This window comes from Triplophysa rosa, linkage group LG4 (assembly GCF_024868665.1).
Source record: "Triplophysa rosa linkage group LG4, Trosa_1v2, whole genome shotgun sequence".
Taxonomy (NCBI): Eukaryota; Metazoa; Chordata; class Actinopteri; order Cypriniformes; family Nemacheilidae; genus Triplophysa; species Triplophysa rosa.
In genome coordinates this window covers 32,533,602-32,555,347 of record NC_079893.1, presented here as the reverse complement: position 1 = coordinate 32,555,347, position 21,746 = coordinate 32,533,602, and the positions used below count along the sequence as shown (strand labels likewise).

The following is a 21,746-nucleotide window of genomic DNA, read 5'->3' as shown; positions in this document are numbered from 1 at the left end:
GGTCCGGTAACACTCAAAATTAAGCTGACTGTGTATGATCATGAAAACATATTTATTGTTGTGTAAACTCAAACATTATATCTGCACTAACACATGACAACAACGAAAGGTTATCCCATTTTTCGGGAATTTAAATCCCCGTGGTTTTTACAGCCATGGCTGCGCATCGCATTGTTGGTGACGTGTGTGACGTGAGTGGACCGTTCCAAGATGGCCGTTACGTATACGTGGCTGGGCCAGCCATTCCAAGTTCCTTTAAATGAGAACGTAAAGTACACACTAGAGGCTTAGTAACTACTAGCTAGTTTGTAACTAACTCTGTACGTTATTCGGTTGCACCATTTGGTCTTAAGGCAGAACATAGCTAGTAGTTCGTAAGCGCTCGTAGTCGCTGTGATGTTTCTTTAAAGTGAAAGTGACCTATTTGTCAGATACGGTGACCCATACCCGAAATGTGACCTCTGCATTTAACCCATCCAGAGAGTAGTGAACACACGCACAGCAAGTGATGAACACACGTACACCCGGAGCAGTGGGCAGCTATCACTGCAGCGCCCGGGGAGCAAGTAGGGGTAAGGTGCCTTGCTGAAGGGCACCTCAGTCGTTACCCGCCACAGTTTGTGGCGGGTAACGACTGAGGGAATCGAACCGGCAACCTTCTGGTCACGAGTCCGACTCTCTAACCATTAGGCATCTAACACCTAGTGGGTAGTTTTAGTACATGCACATATAAATACATTCTATCACAACATCCCCTGTCCTTTAGATGTAAACAGAGGTGGGAAGTCCAGGCCAAGTACACCTGGCTGCAGGACGAGGCGGTGCTACATATGGGTGCTCAACACATCCCACTGGTTAGCAGTCGGGGTTATTGTTAAATAAGGTCTTCATGTGTCGCTCTGCCCAAAACTCTTCCCATTGGTCACAAAGAAATGACATTGAAACCAGGAACTGAGGTTAAAAGCATTGAAAATGAAATCACGATCATTTTCTGATCTCACTCTTAGTTTTCTTTGCCATAACATATGTGTTAGACAGTAAAGAAAACCTAACCTTAGAGTCAAGAGCCCAACTAAAGCAAACACGGATCACAATAATGGTGATTTGTTTCAACATTAATTGCAGGTGCAAAAGTGATATTGATACAACGCAATTAACATTCACCAATCAGCTATTTGTTTACATTGATTCAATGATTGCTTGTGGTCTGGGTATCCATGTGGAAAGGTACAATATGTTGTTTGTTCAGGTGTGTTTGATTTGTTTGAGTAGGGTAAGAGCTAAACTCTGGACCACACTCTGCACGAGTTTATCAGAGGCCTTTAGTACTCAAGTATTTTACTCAAGTACATTTATCCACTATCTTTATATACTTTAGTGTTTTTCCTTTTGGGAAATTTTACTTCACCACATTATAAAGCATATACATATGTAGTTTAATCCACCACATTTCATAAAACAATTTTTTATGTGTTATTTACCTTAAATACTTAAGAACATTAAAAATCTGCTATCTTACTTTTACTCAAGTAAACTGATTGTTGAGTAAATTACTTGAGTAAAAGTAAGAAAGAACTTTGACTTTTAATGTACTTTCTTAAATGTAAAAATTGCCATGTAGTTTTCAAATGCAGTTGAGTAAAAAGTATGATATATGCCATGCTTTATAATGTATGGAAGTAAAACATTTCCAAAGTAAAAACACTAGTAAACAAAAGTAAAGATACTTGATCCCTGAGAGTAAAATACTCAAGTACTATACACCTCTGCCCTAAAGGTACAAATCTGACACATTTTTTTCTGACAGTGTGGTTGTTTTGGGGTTAGAAATGTATCAGGAGTTTCTACAGTACACCAAAATATTTTGTACTGAAAAAAAAAGATTATAAGTTCATTTAAACAAGTTTTTAAATTTTTTAAAATTGTCATGTTTAGCATGTAACTTAATCCATTATAAAACTGGGCAGAGGATACATATTTCCCAGCATGTTTTTCGTAAAAGTGCTTTTGGAGTTTTTTAATTAAGGGTTGTTTTTGAATCATTGTGAATTCAGTCATGAGAAACATATGTTAGTGTTCATTGAACACTGTTCAATGTTCATTTGTCTTTAAGACTTAGAGCAGTTTGTCATATTTTTGAGTTTTGTGATTACCATTGTTCAGAAGAGCGTTGCCTTTGCTTAGCTAGTGGACAGTTAGATTTTTTTAGTTTACGTTTCTGTTAAAATCAATTTCTTCTTGGAGAAGGTTAATTAAAATTTTATGTCACATTAACTTTGATTTAAAGAGTACATTCCTCGAGATCATAAAAAATACATTTCATGAAGTGTTTAATTTTGCCGTGTTTGAATGTAAGCAATCTGCCAAGTTGTAAATCCGAAGGTGAATAACAAAGTTATTAGCTTATAAAAAAGGTAATCGACTCTGAATCACGCGAACAAGCCATGACCTGTCCGAATCTTTAACCACAATGTACCTACGTCACTAGAAAAATCCCCGCCTACTGACTGCAAAAACTTAACTCTCTCCTCCCCAAACACTGTACTAGCTTGTTCGTGACGTGTGCATCATGTCTAAGAGAAGCTGTGTTCTATGTAGTGAAACTAAGTCAGTCTTATTTTCACTACCAAAGGAAGAACTTCTGAGGAAAAAATGGTTACTATTTATTTTTCAAACGACACCAAAGGAGTATAAACCGAACGTTTTACTTTGCGCGCGTCATTTTACCGAAGATTGCTTCATCAATCTTGGCGCCTTTACTGCAGGATACATTACACGTCTTTCCTTAAAAGATGTTGCAATACCAACTTTATTTGGACCTGTAAGCTCCACCGAATCACAACCTGTAAGTGTGACTCTTTATTTTTGTCTTTACTTAAAATTAAATTTGTGTGACGTTATCTCATGTCTGTGTTTAGCTAACGTTACCGTTATTTTTGGGGTTGTTACTGTTTGTTTACCTAACGTTAGCTATAAACTCGTTGCGCTAATGTAAGTGTTCAACCATATTAACTCGCAAAGTCTTTATTTCAAGAACTGCGTGGTGTACTATAGTTATAATAACATCTGAAGATACGAACACCGTACACTGTATGCCGTGATAACTAACTGTTACAAGAGAAGTGTCTAAAACAGTCCTTTTTCTTACTGGCATCTGTATAAGGATTAAAGAATGATTCGTCAGACTCGGGCTCGAGCTGGTAAGGTAAAATCGACGCCATCTCTCTCTATACACTGTTAATATCCAACCACCTGCAAACCGTAATACAGCAGTAATGATAGGCGCTCCATTTGCGACACATGCTGAACGCGTTTGACCAATCACAGCAGACTAGACCATTTGACCAATCACAGCAGACTAGACCATCTGACCAATCACAGCAGACTAGACCATTTGACCAATCACAGCAGACTACACTATCTGACCAATCAGATCAGACTACGCTGGCGGAAAGGCGGAGATTACACAGATGAATCGCGGAACGAATCATTTGAGAGTCAGTCAAGAAGTAAGGTAATAAAAACTGCTTATTATTACGAAATAATAGTATTTTTACATCATGTATGTACATAAACTTGTTGTCGGACACTCCATAAACCAAAATAAGCCCTTAAAAATATTGAGGAATGTACTCTTTAAGAACTTTAAGTGAACATATGAAACTTTTACATATAAAAATCAAGCTTGTTTAACAAACATAAATTGGATAAACTTGAACATAGATCAATTATGCTGTGCGACTAATCCAACAGATTTTTTCCAGTGTGGAAAAATGGAAAAACAGAGTCTGAGCACCAGCTCTGGATGACACTTCAGCCCCAGCATCAGCTTCTTCAAGTCAAGTCATTTCAAGTCAAGTGTATTGCCATCTGACCCTGCTAAGACAATGAGATGTTGTTTTATTTGTGTACAATAAAAAAAATGTGTTTTGGTACAAAGATCAATAGTCCCTGAGTCCATATCAAACATTACTTCAACAAACAATGTAAGAAAAAACGAAATATTATAACAACTACGAATGTATATGTAACGTTATGATAGATAGCAAGCAGCACCAGATGACGCTCCAGCCACGGCAGCACCAGCACCAGCTCCTCCTGAGTCCATTGAATACACTGACAGAGAGAGAGAGCCAGAGATCATTTCAACTGTTTAACTGTTAATATGGTGAAAGGTTCAAATATTTCACACATTAGGTAGCAGCAGTACCATGCAGGAGGTTTTTCTCCAATTTTTTAGCACGTTCGTTTTGTTTAATTCTGCGTAGTGCTTTGACTGCATTCGTCCCAGCGTTTGAAGTACCGTACTGCTGCACCATGATATCCACAACCTCATGGCGGTTAGCTTTCTGAAGCTTTCCTCGCGGTATAGACGTAATGTCTGAATCCACACCGTCACTCAGGCGCCATTTGAATTCTTCGAACTCTGACTCCAGCAGCTCCTGAAGCGCATCAAAAATTGCTGTGGTGGTTGTAGCCATTGTGTTTCACTGGGGAAATATAGGACAAGATAAAGTTGATATGGGATTAGAATAGACTGTGGAGTATGGAGTTTATATAGATAGACCCAAAACTCATGCGCATGGCATTCGCGCATAATGATAACCACGCGCGGAAAGCTGTTCCTCGAGGGCGCATTTAAACTCCGCGATCAAAAACTCAATCCGCGAGCAGAGGCTTTGACGAGCGTTACCAATCAAAGTTACCAATCAAATGAGCGGAGACATCTGCCATTGTCCCGCCTCCAAAGTCTCAGAAGTCAACTCAACGAGCGAGCAAGTGTTGAGCAGTTCCGATATGTATGGCGTTATTATAATGACAAATGTCGCGAGCGCATTATTACAAGGCGAGAGCGCATTCTTGTAATACGAGCGCGCGAATCTCTCCGCTCGCACGCCGATTTCCTTTGCTCGTGCACAAAACTGGACGCGCGCTTTCAATTATACGCTGCTCTCTTATGAATTGTCTCTCCTCTCGCTCAGTGAGCGTGTGCGCACTCAAAATGCGTTCCGTGCGTCCACGAATCCTTTGGTACTCTTGCTCTCGAGAGGTCCTCCTGTGTGTTCCAGGCATTATAGGCTGTCAAAAGTAGTCAACCAATCAGGGATAGGCTTCCACGGCGGGCCAATGAAAACGCGACCTCTTACATGGCATCTTATTGGTTGAAAGTGACTCGACGTTTTCAACGAAGCAAGATCGATCCACCACGTTCTCAGGTAACAATATTAATATATTTGATGCAACATTATTAGTCAAATGTGTATTAGAAATGAACGGGGCATTAGGATGCTTTGTAGGCTACATATAAACGTCAGTTTAACTACCATGTTATTCAGACAAAACAGGCCAACACCCTCAAGTTCATGTGGTCCTCGTGCATGTCGTACACTAAACATAGTATTGTCAAAATAGTACTAAATTGATTACCGAACAATTTAGATTGGTGTCTTAAGTTAGCTTTATTCTAAAATAATATTTACTACAAGTAACGGTACATATCAAAACAATAATAGCACTGGAGCATTTGGAAAATCATATAATATTCTATACCTATTTGGTTATGCATTTAATGCGTTTGCAGACAGACACTGTAAGTGTTCTGCATTCAGTGTTCCAGAAGTTCAGGGCATAAAACTGAACTTCTATGCAATATACCAAACGCTCCCTTACCGTTCATTTATAATATACATTTGATTAATAATGTTGCATCAAATATATTAAAATTGTTACCTGAGAACGTGGTGGATCCAGAGGCGTATTAAGACCTCATGGTGCCCCCCATCCACCCACCTACCCACACGCAAGAATCCACTCATTAAAAGGTTTATATATTAAAAGATTTTATAAGAATGAAACTCAGCAATTTACAATGTACTATTTTACAAGAATTACACATTAACATGACACTTTTGTAGAAAAGAACACGAAAAACAACTCTTTTCATCAAGCATTTTTAACAATTAGGCCTACTGTAGTTAAGAGGTCGCGTTTTCATTGGCCCGACGTGGAAGCCTATCCCTGATTGGTTGACTACTTTTGACAGCCTATGATGCCTGGAACACACAGGAGGACCTCTCGAGAGCAAGAGTACCGAAGGATTCGTGGACGCACGGAACGCATTTTGAGTGCGCACACGCTCACTGAGCGAGAGGAGAGAAAATTCATAAGAGAGCAGCGTATAGTTGAAAGCGCGCGTCCAGTTTTGTGCACGAGCAAAGGAAATCGGCGTGCGAGCAGAGAGATTCGCGCGCTCGTATGACAAGTATGCGCTCTCGCCTTGTAATAATGCGCTCGCGACATTTGTCATTATAATAACGCCATAAGTTTTGGGTCCATTTAAATTCCATACACCCCGGCTCCTCACCACGAGTCCGTTTTGCTCCCGCAGGACAACGGGGGGAGCGCTCCGAGTTCGGGCTATTACCGGGCTCGGCGCCCTCTCCCCGGACAGCACGACACATACGCATACCTTATACCCTGCATTGTAATTATTACCTGCATAGGCGAAGTTGTGAAATCTTACGTTGTATTTACGAACTCTTGAAGTAGATCGAGCTTCACTTCCCTGTTTCAACCTGTTTGGTTTCACTTATGTGTGTGCGTGCGTATTTTTAAGGGGAGGAAGTGTAGGTTTGCTTAACCACAGGTTTCTGTGAGATGTCGTGTGTAAGATGATATATGGGTTAGGATTAGTGATTATGTTGGTGTTAAGAGATTTATCAAGGGTTTCTGGTTGTGTTATTAGTATTATCAAGTTAGTATTAGTATAAACAAGTTAATTGTTAGTTACCAAATGTTGACGAAGTAGCTCGAGCGTCACTTTCCTGTTCGAGCCCCTTTCCTGAGAGGGGGTTGAGCAAAAAAGCGGCTGCTGGCAGGATATGGGCATGTGTTTCAAACAGTGCTGGGTGTAACTAGTTACGAAGTAATTAGTTACTGTAATTTAATTACTTTTCCCTTGAAAAAGTAAAGTAAGGGATTACTCTTTTTTTCTGTAAATTAATTACAGTTACTTCTGATGTAATTAAACTAAATACTTTGTGTAATATATGTGTGTGCAATAGTGAAATTGATATCAAAATTCAAAGTCAATCTTTAAAATCCGTGCTTTAATGTACAATTCTCACATTTGTAATACTTGTACTACTTTATTTAGTTTTATATCATTTATTTGAATGAATTAAAAGAGCCGTTTCATGTCTATCCTTGAATCACTTCTTAACTAATCAAGGTTGATATAGGATATAGAAAGTAATGAGTAATAAGTAATTAAATACTTTTTGGAGAGAGTAATTTGTACAGTTATCTAATTACACTATTGAATATGTAATTAGTAACTAGTAATTCATTACTTTTTCAGAGTAACTTACCCAACACTGGTTTCAAATACAAAATAATTAACCCTTAACATGCACAGGGCCCGTGGGCGGGTTAAAACTCAATATTCGTTTTAATTTAGTTGAATCTCACCATCATGGTGATCAGTGTTTCCTTGAGTTAGTCTCTCGACTCTAGATATTCAAATATTGGAATTCTCTAGTCTTTCTGTAACTGTGCTTTTAAAGTACGTTTGTTTGGCCACTGAAAATAAGAATCCAGTCAAATGGTGCTCGTTGTTGACAGAGCCATCATCTCATAGTTTGATTTACATATCTCATCTGGATTGTGTGGTGATCTTGAAAGAACAGTATAGTGTGGTAAAATTTTGATGTGGAGAAAGATTTGTGATAACAGCACGAAAATAACTGAAACTACAGGAGAGTTTAGAATCACACAGACATAAAGAATCAGTGTATGAATCTCAACAATGGTGACAAACAACAAAAGAAAACCTCATGTTGCAATGCATGCTGGGTAATATCATAGTACAAACTCATTTATGCTCCCAGCATGCATTGCACAATGTTTTCTTTTGTTGTTTTTCACCATTGTTGAGATTCATACACTGATTCTTTATGTCTGTGTGATTCTAAACTCTCCTGTAGTTTCAGTTATAATTTGCATGCTGTTATCACAAATCTTCCTTCACATCTAGATAATACCACACCATAACGTTCTTTCAAGATAGCACACAATGCAAGAACAGTGAATCAAGCAATGAGATGTTGGCTTTTTCAATAGCCAACACCATTTGATTGGATTCTTATTTTCATTGGCAAAACAAATGTACTTTAAAAGCACACAGTTACAGAAAGCCTAAAGAATTCTAACGTTTAAACATTTCGAGTCGAGAGCCCAACTCAAGGAAACATTGATCACCATGATGGTGAGTTTCAACTAAATTAAAACAAATATTAAGTGTTAACCCGCCCACAGGCCCTGTGCGTGTGCGTGCGTGCGGGCGTGCGTGCGTGCGTGTGTGTGCGTGCGTGCGTGTTGTTTTTTAGTTTGTGGCAGAGGTGGGAAGCAAGTCAAGTCTCAAGTCAAATCAAGTCAGTGGTTTACCTCAGGTGTTCTCAATCCTGATCCTCAGGAACCCCCTGACAGAATGTTTTAGATGTGTCTCTATATAAAACACCTGATTCAACTCATCTGCTAGTTACCTTAGATATCAAGAGAGCAGATGAAAACCACTGAATCAATGTTCATAATGGTTGATGTGTCAATGCTAATGGAATTGAATCAATATCACTGTTGCACCTGAAATGAATGTTGAAAAGATGTTGAGATTTCAACAAATCACCATTATTGTGATCAGTGGCAAATATTGATGTTGGTCTTACCTCTGCGAGCGTTTGAGACAGACGTGTGTGTGTGTACAGGTTTGTACAATTATTAGACTTAAAGTCCAGGCGAAATTAAAAATGCAAAATCCCATGAATAAGTTGGAATTGTTAGTGTTTGTTATAAATAGCTTATCATTGTGGGTCATTCACTTTTTAAATGAATGTGCCCTCGTAATCTTTAATCAAAATCTGAAAACACACTTCCACCCTCTAGCGGCTAGCCATCTCAGATGATGTCAGTTAGACGGCTTGGGCAGAGCAGAGCCGTTAACTCCTCCCCTTCAACTGTCAGTCTGCTGCTAGTTTCATTTCAAAATGCAACAGCTGTTTTTATACATCCAATTGAATCGCAATGGTAAACACAAGCCACGCCCACAATTTTTCTCAGTCGATGTTCCATTGCACTCGGAAATGCGTCAGAATACGGAAGTAAAAACGATCACAACTTCCGGTTCACGGGGACTTTAAATCCCGCCCCAACTCTCACTGGCACGAAAGCAGATCATAGTAATTCGAATTAGATTATCAAAAAATAGTTGCGAATTTCTACGAATCTCTTTGTTGGATAAATAGAACATAAAACATAAACGAATAAAAAATATTCAAGTGACAAAACCTAAAGAATACTTTTTAATATAATCCGTTATAATTTAACATGAGAATGCGCTTTTATTATTTAAAAAAAAGATATACTCTTACACACTAGTCTAGAAGGATTTTCATAGTAATATAATTCTAGATTTACACCTTATATAAAAATTATTTAGGTAGAAGTATGGAGATCTATATGTACAGATCAAGCAGCTGCTTTTCAAGATTCTTTATTACTGTCCACATCCCAAATGTTATGAGAGCCAATCAGAATGAGGCGGATCAGCTGATCCAGATCAGTTCTAACACATCAGCCCCACGCTCCCCCTCCTCCATCATCCTCTTCTTCTTCTTCTGCAATCTTCCCTTTCTTCTTTTTCTTCTTGCCTTCCACCTTGTATTTGATTCGTCTGAAGGGGTCGGTCACGCTGCGCATTTTGCCCTCGTCAAACTCCTCGTTCATCATGAAGTTACTGTCAATTAGCTCCGCCCCTTCCTGCCAGTTGTGGAAGCAGTCGGGACCCAGGGAGCAGATTTCTGCCACGGCGTTGGGAGAGAGGATGGAGCAGTCGGGACGCAGCACCACCACGCTGGGCACGTCTTTCACTTCGAACATCACCGCCAGCTCCCTGTGACACAACCAAACATCACAAACACATCAACGTTTGTCATTCTTATCAGAATCCATTTCCTGTAAACAAACATACTGTCTGTAGGGATCTTCAAACGGCAGGAACAGGCAGCGTTTGGGCAGCTCCTTCAGGAACTTCTCCTGCTGCTCCTCGGACGAGTCCAGAGAGACGTACAGAAGAACCAGCTGAGCCGAGCGCTCCACGTAAAACTCATCCGTCAGTTTCTTGAAGAAGTCTTTGAGCGTCGGAGCGAAGTCCTGACACCTCTCGCATGCTCCGGAGGCGAAAAACAGCACGAGGATGCGATTCTGGAGCCGCAGGATGACCTCACGCTCGGTGTCCAGCTCATCTCTATCTCTGTTGTTTTTCACCAGAACTTTCCCCAAGAACAGATCCACCTTGACAACAACTGAGGAGAGAGAGAAAGTATGAAAACTTACCGAGATGCATTCATAAACCAGAACACGCGTCTCGTCGCATTTATACATATAAATCTCATCTGCGTCTCAGAAAATTCTTGTGAGAAAATCTGACAAATGTCTCTGCAGACTTGACAAATCTGAGCCTCTAATGACAATCAAAAGTCAATATATTATTATTATCAAACATTTCTCATCACATTTACTCAAATCCAGATTATTTTACCCGACAATCTACATTCATTTACACCTCCAGACTCTTCGTGTGTTTCAACAATTTCACTCTCATCTGATTCTGTTTCTGAGCAATATTAGGAGAAACATCTGAGACTAGTTGAGACTTGCTAGTTGAGCAATAATCATTTGGGTAACTCTTAAGGCAGATGTTTTTATTGTCGTTGTTTTGCTAAACCGTGAGGAAAGACAGTAAAATGTTAATCATGCTGGACTCAAGAAGATTTAATTATTAGATATTTTTTGTTTTAGATTGAAATAAACTAGTAGCAGTAAACAGATTTAACACAGTTCACTTACCTTGCGTGTCTTGCTGTGGTCAGAATAGATGTTAATGTCATGAGATTCAAACTCTTGTCGTGGTTGTTGTCCCGTCACACACACTCTCTGTCTCTCTCGCCGTGTCCTCGTTCATAGAATTTACAGAAATAAATCTGACATTTATACTGTCTATGTGCTCGAGAGTTTACAAGCATTTCAGTCTACCCGAGCAGACCACCTAATCTTTAGAGTCATAATCCTATCCCCTGAAAGAGAGATTAGCATCAGTGACGTATACAAAAACGATTTATATCAATGAAACATAATTTGCTTTAGGGGAATCTATTACAAATCTGTTACTCTCTTCACTGTTTTTCTCTTTGAGCGTGAACATGAATGATGGTGAAGTCTGTGGAGAGATTATGACGAGGTTTGTCCTATAAACCGTCTTGGCTGAAAATACACCAAGGTTTTAATCCAGCACACAGAGAGAGAGAGAGAGAGAGAGAGAGAGAGAGAGAGAGAGAGAGAGAGAGAGAGAGAGAGAATAAAAATGATATGAGCTACAGTAAATTACAGGGGAAGGCAGATAGCAGGAGACAGGATAAAATAAGAACGGAGCAAACATTTAAATATCACAAACAACATGAGTCTGANATGAACCACCACATCACAATCACTTAAAAAAAAAAACTAAAGCATATACCATACAAATGACCTGCAGTACAATTTAATATTATTTAAGAAAATCTCAGTGTGAAAACCAGTCTACCAAAATTACAAGTTAGTTTACAAGTATTACAACACAACAACACTTGAACACATAACTATCACGATCGAACGTGAGAGAGAGAGAGAGAGAGAGAGGGAGGGAGAGAGGGAGGGAGAGAGAGAGAGAGAGAGAGAGAGAGAGAGAGAGGGAGGGAGGGAGGGAGGGAGGGAGAGAGAGAGAGATATTCATATAATAGAATAAAAATTACAAATAGGTCCAGAATTTTGTCAACATCGGGTCTCACAAATGCCTCTCAGTGGAGCTACTTCAAGACACCTCATAAAATTAAATTGTTTTATTTTATTCTTTGGTATAAAAGGCACATTTTGGACACACACACACACACACATATTAAGAACATAAAACGAACATGAAAAACAAAAATAAAAGAAACTTCTTTACTGTAAATGAAATTCAACTTAAATTAATTTTTTTTTTAAGTTTTTAACTACATTTTTAAGATAAAGGCCCTGTTTCACAGATGAGGTTTAAGGCTAGTCCCAGACTAAAATGAATGTGTGACCTGTCTTAACTGAATATAACTTGCCCAGAAATATCTTCAAATATGTCAGTGTCATTGTTCTTCTAAGGCATTTTTATAAAAGCGATATAAATATCTTAATTCAACTAAGGCATAGTCCTGTCTTAAACTAAACCGTGTCTGTGAAACCGGGCCAAAATGTTTTCAATTATAATCTAGTTGTGTTTTGAATTTATAAAATGAAGTATACCAAACACAACATTTTCTAATTCATTTCAATATAATTTTGCACTTAAGTTTTTAGGTTGAATTTTTAACAGTGTCGTTTCGATATTGTTGAAACAACAAACAATGTAAAAATTAATTTATCACATGCAGTTATATAAAAAAATCTGTAGTAATAATTGCATTTACATTTTATGCAATAATTCTGTATTACGTTGCTGTTCTTCTAAAATAACCTCTTAAACCAAATAAAAAAATACACAATAGAAAAAAAATAAAAGAAAGGCCAAATAATAGCGAAGATCCACACATGCAGTTCACATCACGAGCGACAGAGGGCGACGGTGACATCAAAACCAGCCCTGTACATTTACACTAATGTTGTGAATTAGAACTCAGCTGAACAAGCAATAAATTATTCATCTGCAAGCAGGGTTACCCCACGTACTAACATCAGTCTTTATATATGTTCGTCTGGAATACGCTCAGTGATTTATGAACACTTTCGATTCACACAAAACGGCCACTTGAAATCAATTCAACACAGAATACAACGCTCACAGTAATGTTCTTCAATTACGCTCCGACAATAAAAAAACGTTAAAAGTAACGTATGTTTAAACTAAAGCGCGAAGGATTTGGCCAGGACAAGTTTTCTGTCTGACCCATAATAATCCGATTATTAACATGGTAACCGTCACTGTGTAGCTCCCGTTGCGATTTTTATAATACGAAAACAATTCGGATCAGATAAAGGTGTAAAGTCGCATGTAACCGGCATCACATTGTGTGAACCGATTCCATCTTGGTTTGGATGCAAGATTCTTCAAACAGGATTTTGGCAACACAGTGAGAACGTTCCTAAGAGCACAGAAAGGACGGTCTCTGAACATGTGGATATCTGTGAGATCGCCCAGCTTCACTTCTCTCAGATTTGCTCACTACGATTCTGTCCGTTCTAAAGATCTGCTTCCATGTAATCTCGGAGACGCAGCGTCTTCAGTATTTCAGTAAATGTGTCAATACTGCGCATTGGATGACGTCATTGTTAACGTTTGGTGGAGATCTTCTAGAGTTCATCTCTGGCCGTACTGTCCAGCGGCGACTGGAGAACGTCTGTATTCTGAGCCTCGGAGCTCAGCTCCCCCTGCTGGCGACTCTTTCGCGAGCGCGCCCGGTCCCAGTCGGTGCGCTGCGTCTCGTTGTCCCACACGGTGGACGTCTCCGTGTCGCTGATGTAGCCCGGGTCGCCGGTGTAGTGCGTGGGGAACACCAGCAGGGGCTCGGCCGAAAACGCCCGCACGTCTTGCTGCTCGAAGTGAGACATGTACTCCTCGCTGCCGAGACCAAGAAAAGACATTAACGACCGTGTGGAAAAAGATTCATGAACGATGAAGACAGACAGAAGTCTCACATGGGGTGTTTGTTGAACATGACTGGAAGGAACTCGTCCACCGGCAGCATCTTCTTCAGAGGTTCGGCTCGCAGAAGTTTCTGCGCTCCACGTAATGAGATCATGTAGGCCAGCGTCCAGTAGGAATAGTCCGCCACCACCAGGTTGTGGATTTTGGGTACGGACTTCTCTGGGTGCTCCACCTGCATCCTTTTCCTTCCAATATAACTGAGAACAGAAGATAAACATGACAACACTTCTTTTTTGAACTGATAGCAGGCACCAGAGGGCGCTGTCCTTAAACTCCTCTGTGCATGTTTGCTTACATCAAGTCCCAGTCCAAACCCTGAGTTTCGATCTCGCGCATCAGATTCTGCAGGCGACGTTTGAAGAAAACCTCGAAACGCAGGTCGTCCTCGATCACCAGAGACACATTCAACCCCCGATCCACAATCTACACGCACAGACACACACAAACGACATTAAATTTGCAATTAAAGAAAAGAAAATGCAAATGAAATGTCTTGCCACAATGTCTTTAACGCCAACAGTAAGGAGACACTACATGTTTTCACCACGAATCAAAAGCAAAATTTTGTTTCCTTTTCCACACAATTTTTTTTACGTATTGTCCTTTAGTAAAATAATTTTAAGTGGGTTTAAAAGCAAACTAGTTTTTGTGTTATTAAAAATGTTGGTTTGATGTGAAATGTTAGTATCGTGTCAAGCTTCACACACCTCATTCCAGACGTTATAATGTGACAGAAAACAGCCCATTTCTCCTTTCGTGAGCGGCCGTCCGTGGTACGGATCACTGTATCCAGGCAACATCTCAATGCCCAGAGCTTGAATCTGACTCAAGTTTAACGCCCTGACAGAGAGAGAGAGAGACATCCCATGTGTATGTGAGATAATCTGTGCCATCTATCAGCCAGGTGAGAGAGAGGAATTATGGGAGGCTCTTGTTTGCAGATCATGTGTTCATGTACGCGCGTGACATACTTGCCGTCTACAGCCGTGATGATCTTGCATGTGATCTCTTGTTCGTACAGAGACCTCAGCATGCGTTCTCTGCGATCGGAGCGTTTGCGCAGGTTTATCATGAACACCTGAACACAGACACCAGGTGATTGGTGAAAAACCCGTTCATTTGCATTGCATATGCAGATGCCACGTGTGACATCTTCAGACACATCGACCCGTCCGCCATTTTGGAACGGTCAACATTTTGGTCGCCGAATCTCACCTCGTTGAAACCCAGTTTATCCGGCTGCTTCTGAGGAACAGACAGATACACGGATGGTTCCGCTGGAGGTCCACGTACTGAACAGAAAAGCCACACGGGACATTCCACTAAGGAAGATAAAAGAGAAACTCGGAAACGGAAGACGAACACGGTTGTGTTGTAACCTCACCCGTGACCTCCAGCTGTGAGTGCAGAAAACTGTCAGTCTCGTCCTGCAGTGTATTTTGGGAGCGCAGGGGTACGGGGAAATACCCATAAATCTCTTTGTTGCAGATGTACATCTGAACATCTGCAGAAAACGACATTTACGTTTTAACAAGACTGGATCTGATGATGATAAAGTCAAGATAAGGAGAGACGGACCTGCCATCCGTGCTGAGAAGGCGAATATGATGATGTCATCGAAGGCCCAGCTGTAGTCGGGGTGGGGCGGGTAGAAGGCCAGCTGACGGGACGCCTCCTTCCTCAGATCGATCAGATACGTGGAGTGAACCATCGGAACAGCAAAACAGCCCTTCCTCTCCTGCCTCCTGATGGGCATGTAGGCTGGCGTCCGCTTGTAGTAACCCTACAAACACACACACACAGATCTCAGATCAGTTTAAATGCGTTTGTGTGCACTCTACACGCCGTTTCATCTCCTCGCGCACCTGAGACGTCATGCCGCACCAGAAGTTGGAGTACGCGGCTCTGGACTCCAGCATGGGCGCCACGATGGTCTTATTTTCCTTCATCAGCTTCCACAAAACGTCCGGGTTTGTCAGCAGATTATCACAATCCACCACCTGGATAGATGAAAGGATGTGAAGAAGCATCTATCTCAAGAGTCTCTCTGCCATCTGCATCAAACCTAAAATGTTGACTTTTTGAAGTATAAAAATCATTCCGTTATTGGAAACTATTGCAATATTTGCCACATTTCAGTCATTTAAACATATATATACTATCGTTTTAATACACTTCGGTCGCTATTACCTAAAGTAAATCTCTTGAAACATTTATGTTTATTGAAATCAAGTAAAATATACACATATTAAATAATGTAAAATACACCTCACTTTTAAAATACCAACCCTAAACAAAAAATGTGTTAATGTACTAAAATAAAATAAAAATAATTTTTAAAAAAACGGAAATAAAAAATGAATTGGCTCACATAGTAATCGCGATTAATCGCATCCAGAATAAAAGTTTGTGTTTACATAATAGATGTCTGTGTACTGTGCATATTAGTTCAATTTTAGCATCTGTAAACATACACATACATGTATACATGTTTATTTATATTTACCAATAATATAACTTAAATATAAATGTTTATTAATTATTATGTTTTATATATGCACGTATGAGCATGTTTTTATAAATATGCACAGTACACAGACATATATTATATAAACACACACTTTTATTCTGGATGGGATTAATCGCGATTAATCGTTTGACAGCCCCAGTAATAATATACAAATAAATTGAAAATGACCTAAATAAACATGAAAACTAAAAATAAACGTTAATAAAAAAATTAATAAACACAATAAACAAGAAAACTGAAAGAATGACCATTGCACTCTATGAAGGTCATCTTATCATTAAAGTCATTTGAGGGTTTATTTGGTTGTGATGTTGTCTTGGATAGAGTTTTGCTTTACACAACAATCACAATCTTTAAAGCAGAGGGTAAAGGTCGCTTCGGCCACAGAGACAAACAGAGCTAAAGGAAGACTTCAGTACCAGATAATAATCGGCCCACATCTCACGCGCCGTATCCAGCGCCGCCTGCCGCAGCTTCATCACATGCTCGTATCGAGCGTCGGTCCATTGCTTCGGTCCACTCTCGCCTTTATAAACACTGACACACAAACAACAGAAACACAACATCCAAACAAGGCCGATTCATTGAGAAAACATTTAACTAAGCAGATTTGGCGAATGTTAAGTGACGCAGACTCACGTGGGCTCCTCCTGTGGTCTCCACTCCACGTAATGATAAAAGTTCTGAACGTTTATGAGCCATTCCCTGAGAAGCTCCGTAGTGTTGTCAGAATTATGGTCTGTTGCCACCCTGGGAACAGAAAAAGATTTGAGAGAAGTGAAGCTTGTCTTTAGAGTTTGGAGCGGATCTGGAGAACAACATCCAGCAAACCCAACAAAGAGAAATATCATGACAACCACATTTTGAATCTTCTCAATCTCTTTAAATCTGATGGAGCGACATGTTTCTGAGGGTTAAGGAACACTCAATTGAAGTCTATGAAATGGCAGTAATATAGTGAAACAATGTGTGTGGGCGACCCTAAAAAACAAAACCCCAAACAGCGTCGTGTAATTGAGTATTTAAAAATGAAAGTTTACAAGCATGATGTGTACGACTGAAGTGAGCCTTTATCGCAGTGCCTTTTATTGTGTTTGCACTACAAAAGTACATATTGACAAAACACCGACACACTTGACTGTGCGCGAAAGCAACACACCACCATCACTCACTCATCATCTTCACAACCCATATCTTCGAGTTGTGAAGAGACCAAGGCTGCGTCTGAAATCGCCTACTTCCATACTACATAGTAGGCGAAAATGAGTATGAGTCATGAGTAGTATGTCCGAAACCTCAGTATGCAAAAAACAGTAGGCGAGAAATACCTGGATGGTTGAGTGTGGATCGGATGGACACTTCTCTATCCCATGATGCCACAGGAGCTGAGCAACGGCCAAATTTCAAAAGTAAATCAAATAAATATAGCGTAAAACTTTAAGGCGGACGTCTGTTTTTAACGTAAGTGCCAATAAATGAATTTCTCGTGACTAAATTATTTTTATCAACGCTCACGTGTAGGTTGTTGTTAATACGTCATGGGTCAAAGAGCATACGGGTCACATGACCATAAAACATGGCGGACGCAGTATGTCCCAAATGTATTCATACGACTCCCACTCATACTGAACGTACTGTTTTAACGGCCAATAGGCAGCTACTTATTCAAATTCAGTACGTACCGTCACAGTATGCCATCTCGCACGCAGCCCAAGAGTGTGTCTTGTGTTCTAAACAAAATCATGAACACGTGTAAAGATGTTGCTGGAAACCATAGAAAGTAGATCAATTTATTGCGTCATGGCTGCAATACACGCATATTGGTGATGTAAAAACGGACAAGATTTTTGTCGCTTTTTCAATATCTGCTTCGTCCAATGGATAAAAACAGTCATATCGTCAACCACTAACATAGAAACTTTCCCTCTGTCTCTGTTAAATTCACTAAATACACACGCGCAGGTTTATGACAACAATGTCCCGCTGAGCTTCAGAACGTTCAGCCTGCAGCAAATTCCATTCCAGACGGATGCGTCTCACTGATATCTGCCTGTCTGTCTGCAGCGGATCTGTCTGATGTGGATGTATATGTTTGAGATGCTCAGTGTGAGCCTCGTGTAAACCTCAGCAATGTTAATATGATTTCTTGTTAGCAGTCACAGTCTCTCGTAACCGATCTACAGTTTGTTCTTTCGATGATATATCATTGAATGTGTGTGTGACCTGCAAGACGTTCCTCTTTTGATCTTTTGATTTCAATCATGAACACTAAAAGCAGAAGCGGTGTCTGAAGTAGCGTTAGGCAGGTCTTGGATCAGTGTTGAGTATAGCGTTGCCAGTGAATGCTGAACACATCCAAACAGTCTCTGGTCCGCCCAGCCACATTGGGACGCGTGTGGTTCACTTGTGGTCGCGATATAAACCCTGACGGTTTGGTTTTGGTTGTGACTCTTGACACAGCAAAGCTTCAGACTGCTTTATAACAGGATGATAAAATCTTAAAACTTTATGGACCACATTTTTAAAGACTCTAAAGTGGATGTGACCATTATGTTCACTACACTTAGTACACTAGAGTACAGTTTTTAGTTTATGAATTCACTTTATCTACGGTTTTATTATGTCAAACATTTTGACGCTCTGAATGACTAGATGAACTCTCTCTCTCATCATACATGCAGACAGGAAATGACATCAGATGTGAGGTAAATATTTACAGCCCTTTCCCCTTAGAGCAACACACCTAAATCAAAAATGAGACAGCGATGGATCATTCTCATCCTACACGCCTCTACAGCCATATACTGAAGAAACACGCCACAGTGTTCAAAATAACATACTTCTCTGACAAATGAGGAAGTATGTAGTATGCAAGTGTGCAGTACAGATTTTAAACCTTCATTGTGGAGTAATTTCCACTGCTTCAAATTGACTTCATTACAAAATAAAACAAAAATTGAACGACATTTTTGACATGCATGACTTGGCCGACAAAGATAAAGGAGCCAATAAGAGGTCAAACTAGAATACTAGTTTAAAATCCTCTCAGAAGCGGCTTGATGCTAATGCCAAGATTTCTACACTCTACACAAACACTCACCATTCCATAGTTTTAATGAGTTTACTAATATTTAAAAATACATATTAGTAGTGAATAAATATTTATCCTTAAATGGAAACTTCACCCCAAAATGAAAATTCTGTCATCATTTACTCACCTTGGAGTTGTTCCAAATCTGTATAAATGTCTTTGTTCTGAGCACAGAGAAAGATATTTGGAAGAATGCTTATAACCAGACAGATTTTGACTCCCATAGTAGGAAAAAAAACAATGGTAGTCAAAAGTGCCCCAGAACTGTTTGCTGTCCCACATTCTTCAAAACATCTTCTTTTGCGTTCAACAGAACAAAAAAATGATAAAGTAAGTTTTCCTACTATGGGAGTCAATGGGGGGCAAAATCTGCCTGGTTATAAGCATTCTTCCAAATATCTTTCTCTGTGTTCATCAGAACAAAGAAATGTATAAAGATTTGCAACAACTCGAAGGTGAGTAAATGATGTCAGAATTGTTCAGTTTTTGGTGAAGTATCCCTTGAACTCAATTGGTACAGCGTTGTGGTAGCATGCAAAGGCCATGGGTCTGGACTCCAGGAAACACACATACTTTGGTAAAATGTGTTTAGTATACATTACATTTTATCCAACGCAACTTACAGTGAATGTAAAGTGCAGAATGAATAAGTGACCTTAAACCTTTTCAAAAGTGAGAAGACAACTCAACGATAAGTGCGTTTACAAACGGAATAATACAACTTCTCATTCTCTTCTCTTCTCTGTGAGAGGGCTTTTTAGTGAATGATGCTCTCAGTGTTGCTCCAGGGAAAGTTTTCATCACCGACTCATATTCACGAAGGACACGGACAGTTTGTTCAGCCAACTTTCCTTACAGTGTTCTCTCCCATCACATGTTTTAACCATAGTGAAAACTTTCAGTACATATGATTTGTAATGTTTGTAATCCAACTATGGCAATAAAACGCTAATCAATCGGCAAAAATGAGCACTACACTTGCACTCGAATAAAACCACGTTAAATTCTCCTAAGGGATATTATTTAGCACTCATAAAGACACGTGTGCTGATCAGATTGGCTCGAGTGATGGAGTGGGTATGAGTGAATGTCTGTCTGTGTGTCTTCTGTGGACACGTCTGAACTCGCTTTTTCCCCTCGATCCACGCAGGCCACAGCACATCTACACATCTCCCCCTGCAGCCCCTGCGTAACTTAAACATCTCCAAACTTCATCTAAACGCATCTCCGCGCGCGCGTCGGTTACATTTTCTGCCAAAGTTGAGGTCAACAGATAACATCTGATACACAAACGCATACATCAGATACCTCAGACGGCTGTTCGATAGAGTTTAACAAAACAGTCCGACTGGACTCACCACAAGGCCATGCGATCTTTGGGGTAGTTGAGGCGGTCGATGGCACCGAGGACGTGCGGCAGAGAGTGCGCCGAGTTGCGGCACACGAGCGCGACCAGCACCCGCGGCGCGAGCAGCGCGGTCTCCGGGCTCCAGCGCTCCTCCGGGAAATAACCGCGAACCGGTCCGGGCCAGAACAGCAGCACGAGGACAGCGAGCAGCTGCATGGCCGGAGAAACAGAGACGATCAGCTGCAGAAGTGATCGCGGAGCGAACTGATTTACGATTAGCCGATGTTAAAGAAAGAGACTGCTGGTGGTCCGCGGAGGAGAATTAAAGGTCCTCTCGCTAAAAAGGAAACGTCGTGGAGTGGGCTAAATATCGTGCTCTCAATCGTCTAGTCAATGACAGAGAGAACGTGGTTATAAAATATAGTTATTAACTTGCACAGTGTGTTAAAGAGTTTATGAGGGAGAGCCTTTAATTTAGCGGCCGCCCCTTTAAGAGGAACCGCTGCGTCCAGTTAGAATCTTCCAGAGTGGCCAGTGGGCGTGCCCACACGCACAAGCGTACACGCACACAAGTTTCATGTATAATTTGAAAGGACAATGACTATTTTTTTATGAAATACTGCAGCATTTATTGTAAATCAATGTGGATCATTCTCTTTTTAAAATTCGTGTGCGCTCATAATCTTTAGTTAAAATCTGAAAATGCACCTTCTTCCTGTAATGACCATCCATCTTAAATGACGTATGTTAGACGGCTTGGGCGGAGCAGCCGTTAACTCCTCCCCTTCAACTGTCAGTCTGCTGCCAGTTCCATTTCATAATGCAACGGCTGTTTTACATCCATAGGCGCCGATTTCTTTTTTCACCAGTGGGTGCTTGGAGTCGGCACATCACCACTTCCCCAAACCCCACCCCCACAGGCCCAACCACCGAAACGCACATGCGTGTCACCAAATATATATTTTTTCATGAGCCAATTATAACTTAAAATATTTTTCAAACTCACAACGAA

The 21,746-nt window shown here is 40.3% G+C and overlaps 3 protein-coding genes across 5 annotated transcripts; all 3 read right to left on the bottom strand.

Moving 5' to 3' along the window:
• Positions 1–3,436: 3,436 nt before the first annotated feature.
• Positions 3,437–6,888, bottom strand: LOC130552945 (caspase b-like). 3 transcript variants are annotated; one of them, XM_057331641.1, is made up of 4 exons: positions 6,791–6,888; positions 4,211–4,490; positions 4,057–4,116; positions 3,437–3,879 (listed from the first exon to the last, which is right to left on the bottom strand). In XM_057331641.1, the coding sequence occupies exons 2-4, from the start codon at positions 4,479–4,481 to the stop codon at positions 3,845–3,847; spliced, it is 366 nt and encodes a 121-aa protein (XP_057187624.1). In that variant the 5' UTR covers positions 4,482–4,490; positions 6,791–6,888; the 3' UTR covers positions 3,437–3,844. The 3 variants fall into 3 exon arrangements, with proteins under 3 accessions (XP_057187624.1, XP_057187625.1, XP_057187626.1); XM_057331642.1 differs by lacking the exon at positions 6,791–6,888 and adding an exon at positions 6,496–6,629; XM_057331643.1 differs by having other exon boundaries at positions 3,438–3,876.
• A 2,483-nt stretch (positions 6,889–9,371) lies between these two features.
• On the bottom strand, positions 9,372–11,118 carry nxnl1 (nucleoredoxin like 1). The gene is made up of 5 exons (XM_057330830.1): positions 11,089–11,118; positions 10,903–10,915; positions 10,595–10,669; positions 10,025–10,358; positions 9,372–9,946 (listed from the first exon to the last, which is right to left on the bottom strand). The coding sequence occupies exons 1-5, from the start codon at positions 11,116–11,118 to the stop codon at positions 9,628–9,630; spliced, it is 771 nt and encodes a 256-aa protein (XP_057186813.1). The 3' UTR covers positions 9,372–9,627.
• Positions 11,119–11,923: 805 nt separating this feature from the next.
• Positions 11,924–21,265, bottom strand: colgalt1b (collagen beta(1-O)galactosyltransferase 1b). Its single transcript, XM_057331573.1, has 12 exons — positions 20,745–21,265; positions 16,935–17,045; positions 16,715–16,832; positions 15,631–15,765; positions 15,344–15,548; positions 15,150–15,269; positions 14,981–15,057; positions 14,737–14,843; positions 14,473–14,605; positions 14,061–14,188; positions 13,756–13,962; positions 11,924–13,678 (listed from the first exon to the last, which is right to left on the bottom strand). The coding sequence occupies exons 1-12, from the start codon at positions 20,948–20,950 to the stop codon at positions 13,411–13,413; spliced, it is 1,815 nt and encodes a 604-aa protein (XP_057187556.1). The 5' UTR covers positions 20,951–21,265; the 3' UTR covers positions 11,924–13,410.
• Positions 21,266–21,746: the final 481 nt, after the last annotated feature.